The 14,686-nt window shown below is 40.2% G+C and overlaps 1 protein-coding gene across 2 annotated transcripts in view; it reads left to right on the top strand.

The window, feature by feature from the left end:
- Window positions 1-14,686, top strand: part of thrb (thyroid hormone receptor beta) — a 181,031-nt gene that overhangs the window by 140,027 nt on the left and 26,318 nt on the right. For both annotated transcript variants that reach the window (XM_084738629.1, XM_084738630.1), the window contains exons 3-4: window positions 5,683-5,751; window positions 8,443-8,493. In XM_084738629.1, the coding sequence (XP_084594755.1) occupies window positions 5,745-5,751; window positions 8,443-8,493 (58 nt within the window). In that variant the 5' untranslated portion in view covers window positions 5,683-5,744. The remainder of the gene's footprint in view (window positions 1-5,682; window positions 5,752-8,442; window positions 8,494-14,686) is intronic.

The raw sequence follows: 14,686 nt of genomic DNA on the forward strand, positions 1-14,686 counted from the left end.
ATTGTTTAAGTGCGTATTTGCCTCTAGGTCTAGGTAGGTAGGTCTATTTTATCTTTAAATTATCAGTGCTGAGGAACATTGAGGATAACTATAAAAGTAAACCTTCATATTGGAATTTATATTGGTCTTTTGGAACCAACAGGCCCTCTCATAAACTCTATTTAAAAAAAGAGCTGGATAAAGTTTATTGTTTATAGGAGAATTTGATCAGAGTTTAGTTTAGTCTAAGGGCTTAACAAATGTAAGATTTTACCAGCTTGAAACTGGACCCAAAATGGAATCAGTTTTGAAAATCCAACAATGGTGAGATATCATTTCCCCTCAGCATCTGGTCTAACTTGGAGCCAACTGTTTCCCTCCAGTCTCAGTCAACAGACTCAGCCACTGTCTATATGACATGGATACTGCAGGAGGTTATTGATACAAATGTCCCTGTGAGGAGTGTCACTTTCACACTTTTCAGCATCCTTCCTCTTGTGTATGCACATTGCAGCCCCATTCATTGCTTGTTTTCCATCTATCTTCTTATATTTGTTTTTGCCAGAAAATATTTGGGCATCTATTTATCTTATCTGTTTGTTTGTGTCCTCGTCTGAGCTTTAGAAACCAGTTGTATGGATGAAGCAGCTTTCAGGCCTTCCCCAGCTGTTGTCTGGATATTAAATGCTCTCTAGGGTGGAAAGCAGCAAACCGAAGCAGAGTTTCCTGTAATGCTTTTCAAGCCAGCTGTTCTTCCAGTGCAAAGGAATTATGGAAGCTGCAGCTAATACTTTTTGCATTTTCTTTCTTTCTCAGCGTGTTGACAGTGAGTTTTTTGAAACGGCATGTAAGCTGAGTTTCAGAATGGAAGTCTTAGTGGTTGGTTGTTTTAAAGGTTTATTTAATTACCAATTAATCATTGGTAACATGATTGGGACATGTATGACCAGAGGCTGTATGAGGGGCAAGGGCAAAAATAATAAGGGTACCAGCTGCATGTGGTGGGGCACCAGCATGCTGAAAATCATGATGCACTTGATCACATTTTCCCCACTGAAAGGGCAAGGGCACCTTAAAAGTCATTTTACCACTTTTTTTTTTTTTTTTTTTTTTTGCACTGAACGGCACTCTAGGGGGCAGTTCCTCATGTTTTGCCCAGTTAAAAGGGCAACCTAGAAAGCACTTTACCACATTTTGTCCAGTGAAAGGGCAACCTAGAATGCAGTTTCTCAAGTTTTGTCCACTGGGGGAACACTCTAAAGGACACATGATCATGTTTTGTCCACTGAGGGACACTCTAGGGGGCACTTTTCTCATATTTTGTCCACTAGAAGGGCAATTTAGAGGGCAGTTTATCATATTTTGTCCACTAGAAAGGCACTTTAGAGGACACATTGTCACGATTTGTCCAACAGAAGGGCACTCTAGAGCAGTGTTTCTCAACCCTGGTGTGTCTCAATCAGGTGTGTTGGAGCAGAGAAACATCTAACACATGCAGGGCAGGGGTACCTGAGGACCAGAGTTGAGAAATGCTGCTCTAGAGGGCACTTTATCACATTTTATCCACTAGAAAGGCACTTTAGAGGACACACTATCACGATTTGTCCACCGGAAGAGCACTCTAGAGGGCACGTTAACACATTTTGTCCACTGAGGGACACTCTAGAGCAGTGTTTCCCAACCCTGGTCCCCAGGGACCCCTGCCCAAAAATTCAAATTGATCCCATTTTCCCCACTGGATTCAAATGATCAGCTCATCATCAAGCCTCTGCAGAAGCCTGATAACAACCTGATCATTTGAATCAGGTGTGTTGGAGCAGAGAAACATGCAGTTTATCATATTTTGTCCACTAGAAAGGCACTTTAGAGGACACATTGTCACGATTTGTCCAACAGAAGGGCACTCTAGAGCAGTGTTTCTCAACCCTGGTGTGTCTCAATCAGGTGTGTTGGAGCAGAGAAACATCTAAAACATGCAGGGCAGGGGTACCTGAGGGCCAGGGTTGGAAAACACTGATCTAGAGGGCATTTTATCACATTTTGTCCTCCAAAAGGGAACTTTAGATGGCAGTTTATCATGTTTTGTCCACTAGAAGGGCACTATAGAGGACACGTTACAACACTTTGTCCACTGAAGAACACTCTAGAAGGCACTGTATCACATTTATCCACTGGAAAAGCAACCTAGAGGGCACTTAATCAACCAGAAGGCAAGACCCTTCAGGGTGGATACAGGTTATTTACTGTCTTCCAGGATTAATGGTTTGTGTCTGGACTAACACAGAGCCAGTTCAGTTCTGTTTCTCTGTGCAGATACGATTTGCATTTGTAGACCATGTTAACAGTTAAAGATCACTACTCATGTGTTGAAATGCTGTCAAATGGACATTAAACAAACATCGTAAAATGCAGCAGTGATAAATCATCCCAACCTGAATGTTCTAACCTGTATGTAGGACAGTTTTCATTTTTGGTTATCTGATGGTTCTTGTGCTCATTTTAACTGCATTCAACATGATGAAACATGCAGACACTCCAGATTATAATGGCATCTGCAGCATTCAAGAAAAAAGCCTTGGAGCTCGCTGAAAGAGACTCTCAGATTCTCACATTATATCATTTAAATTGTAGGCCTTATGTAAATGGACTAGAATATTTTAGAATAGGAATGGTGTTTTTAAAGAACAGCATGACATTGTGCGATCAATCCTGTGTAATTGTGATTCACATGAGAACATCAGGGGGAAAACTGTGTTTTTGTTGCTTTTTCTTATTCCTTAACCACGTCTATCTAGAAAGGTGTTTTCGTCAGGAACCACAAAATGATGTTACTTGTCCACCCCACCCTGCTCTGCCTCATTTCTGAAATCTACTGTATGTTGGGTAGAGCTGCTACAATCAGTCGATCGAAAAAGAAAGTTAGTTGCCAAGTGTTTTGATAATGGATTCATTGTTTCAGTCATTTTTCAAGCAAAAATGTCAAGCATTTGCTGATTCCAGCTTCTTAAATGTGAGGGTTTGCTGCTTTTTTTGTCATTTATGAGAGTAAATGAAGAGTCTTCATCTTTTGAGCTGTTAGTCGGACAAAAGAAGCAATGTGAAGACATCACCTTCAGCTCTGGGAAATTGTGATGAACAACTTTTGACATCTGGAGACTACAAGTGATGATGAAAATAATCAACAGATTAATTAGTTGCAGCTCTGATGTTAATTTTATCATTCTGAGAGGCTTTTCAGACACTCGGTCTGTTTCTAAATGGTATTTCATGTCTCACCAGTACACTAAACAACACCTCCACTAACACACTCCCCACTGCACAATCTTGGAACACACTGGTTGCAATCAGTTACCTGTTTAAGACCGCTAACTGGCAGCTAATGTCTGCAACAACAAGTGGTTACATTTTTCATTAGGCTCTATAGACGCTAAATTGGCAAGACTGTCTCAAGTTGTCCCACTGGATGTCTGCCTGGAAGCTCCAGAAGAGCTACTAAGTGGGCCTTTAAGTGAGATTGCTTTGTCAACCGGAGCACAAATTGTAACATTGCTCTCGTCTTCCACCACTGGTCTCATTGAGAAGCCAGATCCCGGAGTTTGAGCTGGTAAACCAACAAACCGAAGTGGGTTTACGCTGTACTACTTCTACATAACCAGATCTCCACAGTACTGTGTCAGTGCTAGAGAATATTATCATCCTACTAAAGTGGAAAAAAACAGTTTGCCTGGTTTGTGTTCCCAGGATGCACCAACAGTACTGCTGCTAAACTGTTGTGGGGAATCAGGCTGGATATCGGTACTCAATAATTTTAAGGTATTGACCGAAATAACTCAGAATTGAGTAGTATAAAAACTTCTGCAGCCTAATGATACTTGTACCCAGATCTACAAAGAGTTGTTTTGCTTGCAGCCAATCACCGCCAAGTGTTCTCTGATTAATGCAATGTGTGGTAGGCCCATCACCACAGCAGCTACAACCTGTTCAGTCTATATATAGTGTGAGGAAGTTGAGTGTGGTCTCTTTGACTGAGTTGGCAGTTCAGCATGCTGAGATGACTCCAGAACAATAGAAAAGGTATTTTTAAATGATAGTCCAGTCCTAGTGGGGAACTTGTTTTCTTGAGACTCACATTAAAATGGCTTAATCCGGTTCTGTATGTTTGTACCATTAGCCGTTTTTAGCGTGTAGCTTGCGAGCACAGAGGTTGTTGTTATTGTTGTTGCAGATATGGTGAGTGCCGCCTGAAACAGGACTAACCTGAACAGTTAAAATAATATCACAAGTACAAGTCAGTTTTTTTCTGAACAACCTGCACAGAAAAATAAAATTCACTGAACGCTGTCTGGTTGGCTGCAGCCAAATTTCAAGCAGGATAATAAATGCTGAAATGAACTGAGGTCTTGAATGAGCACTTAGATCATTTTTTGAATAGCTTCAGTACTTTTGATACTGTCAAGTGTGTGATTAACAGAGATTGTATCATTTTAAACACATGGTATCGAAGAAGTATCAAAGTATAAATACTTTTGACAACCTTATCAGCACTAATGGAAACTATCAGTAACCTTTTGTGTACCTTGTTGTGTAGTAATGCAGATTAGGGAATGTGAATTACTTCTGCTCAGCATTTTCACGTGTCTGTGTTAATGAAATGTTACTTTGACCAACAGAAGGAGGACTGACCCAAGACTGCAAATCTAGATTCTGTAATCCTGATCTTGTGGTATCTGGATTAGAATGATCCTACCTGAAAATTCTTTGGCAAAGCAGGATAAAACCTACAAGATCAGTTTTATCTGAGTTAGGGAAAAAATGGACCCCTGGTTGGGAACCAAAGTCCTAGCTCATAGTAATATATTTTAATTTATTAGTTGATGTATGTTTGGTATTAATAATCAAAAATTAAAGTAACGTGTAACTAAAGCTGCCAAATAATTGTAGTGGAGTAAAAAGAGTAGAAGTATAAAGTAACATAAAATGGACTCAAGTAAAAGTAAAGTACTCAAGTAAAGTACAAGTACCTAAAAATTGTACAAGTAGAGTACTTAAATTAATGCATTTTGTTACACACACACCACTGGTGTGCTTGTGTGTATGCATCATTTGTCTGTGTGCATTTCTAGTGAACTACAGCAGATCATTTGTCACTAATACACACACACACACACACACACACACACTGTGATGAATGTAACATTTTATGCTTTTATTGTGTTTACTCACTTACTTTTTTATCACACTAAGAATGTGACAGAGAAAAACGAATAAGCAAACATTGTAAATAAAAAACCTGAGTCCTGACACTTCTAAAGCTCGTTATGAGGTTGTGGAAACTGTTTTTTTTTTTCAATGTTTGACCACTAGATGTCACCCTACACAGAGACTAAATGCCACAAGGGCTTTAACATCAGAGCAGTGTGTGTGCAACACAGTAATAGCTGCATCACTGAATGTCTCCTGCTCTGCAAACAGAAGCATCAAACACCGCTTTCTGTCAGATTTATCCAGCTGAAGAGGCTGATTGCATCCAATTAGTTGCTCTTTTTTTTCCCTTTTCACACACAATTTCAGTTGTTTGTTAAAATGGCTCAGCAGGGACAGACGATGCTGAGCAGAGAACAGCTCATTTTAAGAGTGTTGTTATTATCAGCTATAAGGAATGCAGTGAGTGATTGATGGGTTCTTGGCTCTGTGTTCTCTTAGGTAGGTACCCAGATGTCTGAGGAGGCTCTGAGGATGACGTCTTGGCCTTGAACCCCACCAGTATGTCAGGTAAGACATCCGACCTGATCACCCAAACACACACTCACAGCCCCAAACCCCCAGGGTTTATTCCAAGTAAGCTTTATAATGCAACTACACTGAGTTTTAAAGTTGCTGATAGCTGATATTTAAGCCAATTTTCACTAAATCTAATTTTGGCTTGTTTGAAAAGAAAGTATTCCACCTTTCCCCTGATTTATATTCTTGTCAGCAATAGGAAGTAGACTGTAATGGACATTTTGTGATTTTTTTTTGCAAACTTAGGTCTGGGACCTTAAATGCATTCAATCTGACAATCCTCTACACGTGATCAGTGGCAGAATCACTTTGCACCGCCTGCAGGTGTGTGAGTCTTTCTATAGAGAGAGCCAAGAGGGCTAACCTTGCCGCAGTGCGATTCGATTGTACACCTCGTCCCTGTGCTCAAAATTCAGCCAGTTTCAAGTCTGGCCTTTTGGACCTTGAGAATGTTTCATCAGCTGCTGTTTCCGAGGTCTAGAATACTGAGTCAAACTCATTTTTAACCGACATGGATGTGGTCTAAAGGCGTGCTGAATCAAGGAGGTTTTAAATTTTTTAAGCTTCCCTGAGGGGAAGCCTCCCTTTCGCACGCTTATCACATTCACACAGTCACAACTGGAAACTGCCCAGTATGACCACAGTCTGATCTGCAGTGGCACTGAGCGGCTCAGTTGGAGCCGTTTGGGTCAAGGGTCTTGCTCAAGGGCAAGACCATCACTTCCCGACACTTCTGTGGCAATTTAGAAAAAAACAATGTGCTGATGAAGATAGTGCAATGCGGTCAAAAGCTCCAGAACTAACATGTCTTTAGACACAGCACACTGCAGTTGCCAAGGTCAAGAGTGAACCTTTACGTTCCACTTTGACCTTGTTGGTCATTAACCTGTCTATGCGCAGCTAATGAGATGGCAACCATCTGCGATGTAACATGAAAGACACGGACAAAAAAGCCAGATTTCTGTCCAGCCTTGCATTGCAGTTCATTTTTGATTTCCAAGGGGCGCAGACCAAAAAGCATCTGCACATAATTGGACAGACCTTCCTAAAAACTTGCCCACCTGGTCGCAAACTTTCTCAGACTACACCGCTCAGATTGGTTTCTGAAAAACATGCAATGTTAGAAATAGGCAGTGCAGTCAGAGAATCTTTCATATTTGATCAGCACTGCTGCGTTTGAGGGTTTGATCTGAGTTTCATGCGCCTGGTGTGGTCCAGACTTTTCAAATCTGGACTGATGACACTGCTCTGTCAGTCGCCGTATCAAACCTGCCCCATATTGAATAAACGGATGTGATTGGCTTGACAAGACCCAAATTTGGTGAAAATCTCTCTGAATGGGACCAGACCTACCAGAGCAACTGAAACATGAGCTTGCAGGTTTATCTGCTTCCCAGACTAAGTTGTAGAGCCAAAATCTTGCTGTAATGACAAAAGAATGTCAGAATGTCAGTAATCACGTGGTGCTACCAGATTTGTTCTTGGAATATAGTGAAAAACAGGTGCTTTTTTTAGCAAACTGAGACACTTTGCCTCAACTCTGCTGAACTCTGTGCCCATTCTGTAGGCTGAGACATGCTTCTCTGGGCATTTAGGCGAAGGTGGTCGTTCAGAGACTTCCACACATCTGTGTCCTTCCTACTTGTACACACAACTTGTTGACCATTTTCATTTGATCACTTGAATCGCACGTGAGCTTGTCATTCAAATGTAGGAGGTGTTGGTCCTATATCAGGCTGCACCTTTCGCTTTATTGGTTTGCAGAACGTAACTCCAGCTTTACATAGTACACAGCTCGTACCACTGATCATGTGTAGAGGGCATCAGAAAAAGACCATTACCATCTAAAACTGACTTTGACCACCAGAGGACTCCATACAGCACAGCACAATGCAGTGAACACTGTCCTCTGGCACCAAGAAACAAAAACTCTTGTGATGTGAGCAGACAATCCCTAAATCATAACATACAACATAAAATCCAGCTGAAAATCAGTTGACATTCAAAATCTAACCCTATAATCTCTATAATCACAAGTTCAGTCTTAAAAGTGTAGCTGACAACAACTTTTTTACCAAGCAGAAATGACATACTTTAATTTTTAATGGCTAATGATTTCTAAGTTCACAGTTTGATCTTGGAAAAAGCCACACTCCTTTTCCACACCCTTAACATCTATTATCATTCATTCAGTGCACACTAAACTCCAAAGCCGTTTAAGGACACGCTAAAGCTCCTGAACAGGATATACGTGTTGCTGTCTGCAGACAGGTTGACCCATACATTGTTCAGACAGTTCAGACGTGTGCGTATTTACTCAACATAGATACTCTAGTGTCCAGGGCGAATCGGCCGTCACGTGTGGATTTAGCCGGTCCCGCTGACCTGACTAACCCGGCACATATGTTATCGATCTCTGTACAATGAACACCAGCTTACACGTATCACATGAGGAAACAAGCTTGATCCCCTCACTCACTGTAACACCAGACCCCCCAGACGACAACACGCTGACAGGATGATGTTTCTGATGCTGTTGTTTAGGATAACCTGCTGTTTTAATGAGCGTCTGACTGTTTGATTTGATGTGAGGAGCAGAGGAGCGTCAGCCTGCCTCTCTCAACCTGTTTCACTGAGCAAGTAGATCTTTTTTTTTTAAAGTGCCTCTCCCATCTATTTTAGAGCCAGCAGAAAAATGCTCCCCCCGCTGGAAAGATGAGGCCATGCAAAATGGTAATATTTATCCTCCCTCTCAGCACTGCTTTTCCTCCTCTCTGTCAGTCTGGGTATGAGCTTTGGAGCACTCATGATGAATGTAGAGCTTTTCACTAAAAAAAAAAAAATAAAAAAAACGAGGCGCTGCTTCTGATTTAACCTCCTTCATTTTGCTTTGAATGTTGTGAAAGGCCTTGAATGACATGATTGATTCTGTTCCTGGCGAATGTTTTACTGAAATCTAATTTAAATCCTTTTTTTTTTCTGTAGCTATATGGCAGTGTACCTGTAGACAGACAGAAGTCATACCTTTTTATTTCATTGTATTTGTTTTATAGAAGCTCACAGAACAGGATAAGCTAAAAACTGGTCATGTAGGTTTATATAGTGATATAAAGACCTGCAGATAAATGCACAGTATTGTTAAAATATTATCTAAAACCACCACTCACCACCTCACACACTACCTCCACCTAGTTGCAGTTGCAGTGTGATTAGGCTAGTTAGTTATGTTTGAGTAGACAGTTACACAATTTGAAGGTGTGCGCGAGAATCACATGACACCATCATCATGTCGTGGACATAAGAGATCTTTATGACTGTTGTCACTGACAGTTGGTTAATTATGTCATTTTAATGCAAAGTTAGGCTTCCCAATACGGTCAATTAATCTGTGGATTATTTCCTTGATTACTCGATTAGTTGTTTGGTCTATAAAATATCAGAAAAATGTTGATCAGTGTTTCTCAGAGCCCAAGATGACGTCCACAAATGTCTTATTTTGTCCATAACCCAAAGATATTTAGTTTACTATCAGAGGAGTAAAGAAACCAGAAAATATTCATATTTAAGAAGCTGGAATCAGAGGATTTAGACTTATTAGGTTTTCTCAAAAAAAGATTCATATCATTGATGTAATTAATTTAATAATTGATTAATTATTGCAGCACTAGTTCCCAAGCAATGCCTAATTACGTTACGTTACGTTACATTACGTTACGTTATGTTATGTTACGTTACAGAATGTTATGGCAGGTTATGGTACATTATGGTGCAGTGCTTTATGTGATGTGAATTGCTTTGTGTTGCCTTGTGTTACATACATGATGTAAGTTAAATATGTTATGTGAGTTAACTTTTATACAAAAGTTAAAATAAGTTGATGTTGACTTTTGGTTTTTCATGGAAAGTGAAGCCTGTTCTACTCTGTGAAAGGACTGTTTAATCCACCCATCCCGCACCAACTTTCCTCCCTACTCTTTATACTACTGCTACTTCCTCCTTTGTTCCCATAATTCTTCTTCCCTGCTGGCACTGCAACTTCATACTCGTATTTTTTACATCTAGAAAAGGAAAAATGTGATGCTGACACACTGTTCTCTGGTGGATCTGCAGTTCTGACTAAGCCAGCTGAATTTGTTTTGGTGTGTTGCTGGGCTGAATGGGTCTGTAAAGCATGCATTTAAAACTTTACACCTTCCAAACTTCTGTCACTGAAACTTCCTTCAGAGTTGTTCATATGACTGTAGGACAGTAAGGCCAATAAAATGCAGTGCGCGCGCACACACACACACACACACACACACACACACACAGAGTGGTGGTTCCATCACTTCAAAGGACATTGCATTGACATACACACAGTGTAAATGTGTCAAAAAGTTTATGTCCCCACAATGTGAGCAATACATGTCCATTAACACACACACACACACACACTCACAAAGAGTCTCTCAGACAAAGTCTCCATCATGCCTGGCAGCTGTTTTATACTTTGCACTGATCGCTGGTGCATTCAAGGACACTCTTCAGTCAGTGTTGTTACAGCTTCATATGACATTCTCATAGAGGCCCAGACTGCTGTGAATAGACTCGACTAATTTCTGGTCCTCTGTGATGCCTGTTGGCATGAAAGGATGACTTTTAAAACCATCTCAGCGCAGTTTAAATCGCCTCAGTTCACATTTTACAGCTCACATTTGTTGAGTTTAGAGGGTTTCGAGAGGTATTTATTTATACAAAGACATGTCTGGTGTATATTCAGAGAAAACTGTATGAGTGACATTTTCTTGATAGCATTCTCCACGTCTGTCCACACTGCTTCATCACTTCTTCTCCTTTAGGCCCCTGCGGTAGCTTAGTAAACCAAACACACTGAGTTCAGTATGACTTTGATTGACATTGCACATGTCTCCAGTGGTAATAACATTGTTAATCACTGCCAAACAATGTCTTCTACATTACCACAGTGAGTCAAACAGTGTGGGCTGTATGCATTGTCTTTTACCTGGGGTTTCTGTCAACAAAGCCTCTTTTACTGAGAGCCACCAGACAAGGACAGATTTACTTGAGCAAATATGCAGCAGCAGGTCTGGTACTTCATTGTGCGGCAGTGGAGGTGGACATGGTGTCAGATATGTCAGTAATAAGGTTAATGCAGTCAGACGCTTACTGTGAATGTACAGCCAAAACAAAGAAGAGTGCACTTGTAGCCTGGACTGATTTAACAGTTCAAATTTAATGAACACAAACCACAACACCCTGCTCTATTAATTACCATTACAATTGAATATTGTGTTCGCTGATAATAATTTACGGGGCCATTCTAGCAAAACTATTCCCAAATGTGAATGGAGACTTGTGTAACTTTATCTCAATCAGTGTGTGCATAAGCAGACTTTTAAATGCAATTCAGACTTGCAAGTGTATTGAAGTTTGTAAAAGTACACATTCATAGATCTGTGTTCATCTAGACATTCACAGATCTCTGTATGCATTTAAAAATTTGTCTACACATTCATAAATCTATGTGCACATTAAGATTCACAGATCTGTGCACACATTTACAGACTTGTCACATTCACAGATCTATTTATGCATTTATAGATTTGTCTATTCATTCATATATATGTACGTATTTGCAATTTGTCTGCACAGTCACAGATCTATGCACACAGTTACAGATTTTTCTACGGATTCACAGGTCTGTGTACGTGTTTACAGATTTGTCGTCGCATTTATGCATTCACAGATTTGTCTACACATACACAGATCTGTGTGTGAATTTGGAGATTTTTTATACACAGTCTGATTATGCACACAGACACTGATGACACACACACACACACACACACACACACACACACACACAGATTGAGGTACAGTTACACAACTCTCCACTCTCATTTGTAACTGGTTTGGCTACAATAATGGTCCCACAGAGTCTTGCAAAAGTGAAATTAATTTATGTGAAAATCTTCATGAAGTTGTTAGTCTGAAGAAGATATTCAAGATATGTCATTATGTGAAACAGAAGGAAGAAGAAAAGTCTTTTCATTCTCATCGAATTAATTTCAGCACTAAATAAAAGTGACTTTAACTCTGAGCGCATCATTAGTCTTTAAAGAACCTTAGCCGTGACGAGGCATTATGAGTCATCCACAGCTCCGTCTGATTATCACTGTAAGCTCTTGAAGACATCTGTGACACTGAACCGAAAGCTCATCATTTTTTTCCCAGTTTTTATGTGCATTCTGTATCAAATGTATGTGTAGCACTCAGCGCATGCAGTTTCTTTGTTCTAAAAATCTGAACTCTACCATAATTACTGTAAAAATGAGATAGAAAGCTTGATAATAATGGTAAAAAATATGATAAAGACAAGGATAGAATACATGGGATATGTGGACATAAAAGTAGGGGTAGAATGCCTGAAAAATAAAGTTAAAATAGAGTACATAGAATACCTAAAATACAACATTTGTTGTGAAGCAAAGTGCAGTTTCCTATGCCAGAAAAGTCATAGCTAAGCTACTGTAGAAACATAACTTTTAAATATTGACTGTCAGTGATTTAACTTTAATGTCATGGCATGAAGCACGTTTATCCTGAGAACGTATCCTAATAGGGATGGATTGCAGAGTATAAATGCAGTTCTGGTGAGAGTCCACAGAGCAGCTGGCATTTCTCTCTAGATGACATCTTCACAGTCTGTCTCTCAGCTGTTCAGCTAAACACCACACTTGTTCACATTCAGAGTTTCATACGCTTTCACATTACTGCCGCTTTCAAAGTGCTTTTGACAGCTTTGTTTTGATGTTTGTGCTGGAATTGAACTCTATGCGTCTCAGAAGAAATCTCTTTTAATAATGTTTGCCTCTCCAAATCTCTGCCGCGATGATTCAGTCATTACATCTCTGTCTCAGCAGTGGCTTGTCTGCACATTTCTTAATGAGGTCAGCGAGAGGAGCGAAAGCAGCTCAGATCAACTGTTTGTGACAGTCACCAGAGTCACTTGCATAAGAATGAGTCTACAGTTATGACAAAGTTTTTGCGCTGGATGTTTCTTTTTCATTGTTAACCTAATTTCAGTATATTTTTAAATGATAAACACTTCTGAAAGGAAAACGGCAAGCATGTTTTGCCGTTTTTTATTAGGAGATGTGAATATTGTGTTAAAATAATTGCAGTCACACATGTTGTGACACCTTAAAATTTATGACCAGTATACATCAATATACACCAGAATGAATAAAAATGCCATCCCCAAAATAACACAAGGTAGGAAATTCAATAAAGGTAAGTCATTTCCAAAAGAGAACAATATTCCTCAAAACCTCAAGAGAATTAAATCATAAGATTATGATATAAAATATGAGAAAACATCCAAGCTATACCCAAATAATGATGTACTGCTGTATGTCGTCTGTGATGCACCAGGAGGCTATCATAAAAAAGTCAATGTCAGTAAAAACAGAATCTTAATATGAAAGTCAAAACACATGGAGGAAGTCTAGAAATGAGTAAATGGGCATTGCAAAGTGAAGAGCATCATCAAAGTATTATTACACAACACAGGGTTGTACAATAATGTTAGAGTTGTAGTTCAGCATCAGGTTGAACATAAACAGCAGCAACAAGATGGTGATGATCATATGGTCGACATCTTCATGTAAAAACTTTAACCTGGGGAATAAAAGCATCATCAGTGTACAAAACACATCCATGCAGAAGGCACAGAGCATCGATGCACTGGCTTATGTGTCCGCAGCCATTGTCAGCACATTCCTAAATTGCAGATCAAAGGCCCGCATAAATGGGGATGGTTGCGACAGGAAGTCAAATGTGCGGATGTTGGTCCATACACTCTGAGCAGGCGTCTGCTGTGGCGACCCCTAACGGGAGCTGCCGAAAGATGAAGAACATTTATTGCCAGTGTCTGTGTTTCCATCAACGTATTTTGATGCACATTTTGAAGTATCGCATTCAATCAGTTGTTTCTGTAAAGAGTGAAGAAGCTTCCATCTATCCATCCATTTCCTTCCACTTATTTTGGGTTGTGTTGTTGTGGCAAAAGGCTAGCAGGGTATTCCAGACATCCCTATCCCCAGCAATGATCTCCAGCTCTTCCTGGCATTGATGAGATATATAATCCCTCAAGCTATTTCTGGGTCTGCCCCAGGATGGATGTGCCTGGAAAACCTCAAAAAGAGGCATTTGGGCATCCTGATCAGATGATGATCTCTGCTGGGTCCTTTATTCATGAAGAAGCAGCAGATCTGCTCCAAGATCCCTCTGAATATTCAAGTTTATGACTCTGATCTCTAAAGCTGACCTCAGCCATCTTACGAAGGAAGCTGCTTTCAGTTGTCTGTATCCACATTCTCACTCTTTCAATGACCACCTAAAGCTCATGACCACAGGTGAGGGTTGGAACGTAGATCGACTGGTGAATCCAAAAGTTTGCCTTCTGGCTCAGCTCCCTCTCCACAACAGTGGTCCAGTACAATGTCTGCATTACTGCAGATGCTGCATCAATCCTCCTGTCGAACACGCGCTTCGTTTTAGCAACAGATCCTTAAACTCCTTTGCTCCTTTGCTTAAGGCAGCAACTCATTCACAACCTGGAGGGTGCAATCTACAGTTTTACAAAAACCACTAATGGTTGATAATTACAACTTTCCTAGTTTTTGGAAATTCCTGAGAACCTCTCCCCACTTTCCTCTTGTAGATGGACAAGGTGACTGGATTTGTTTCTTCTTCTTTGAGGTTTATTCGTGGTTGGTTTTGGGACTCCCTAAAAACGTGGTATTTCCCCCAGTTGGGCGTGTTTTTTGCAGGACGTAGCAGCTCATTGACGAGCTCCGTAAATGTCTGAGTGCATGACAAAATCTTGGAATGAGTGGGAAAGTGTAGACTAATTATATGTCTA

Source organism: Lutjanus erythropterus, chromosome 16, assembly GCF_056507025.1.
Source record: "Lutjanus erythropterus isolate fLutEry1 chromosome 16, fLutEry1.hap2, whole genome shotgun sequence".
NCBI lineage: Eukaryota > Metazoa > Chordata > Actinopteri > Lutjaniformes > Lutjanidae > Lutjanus > Lutjanus erythropterus.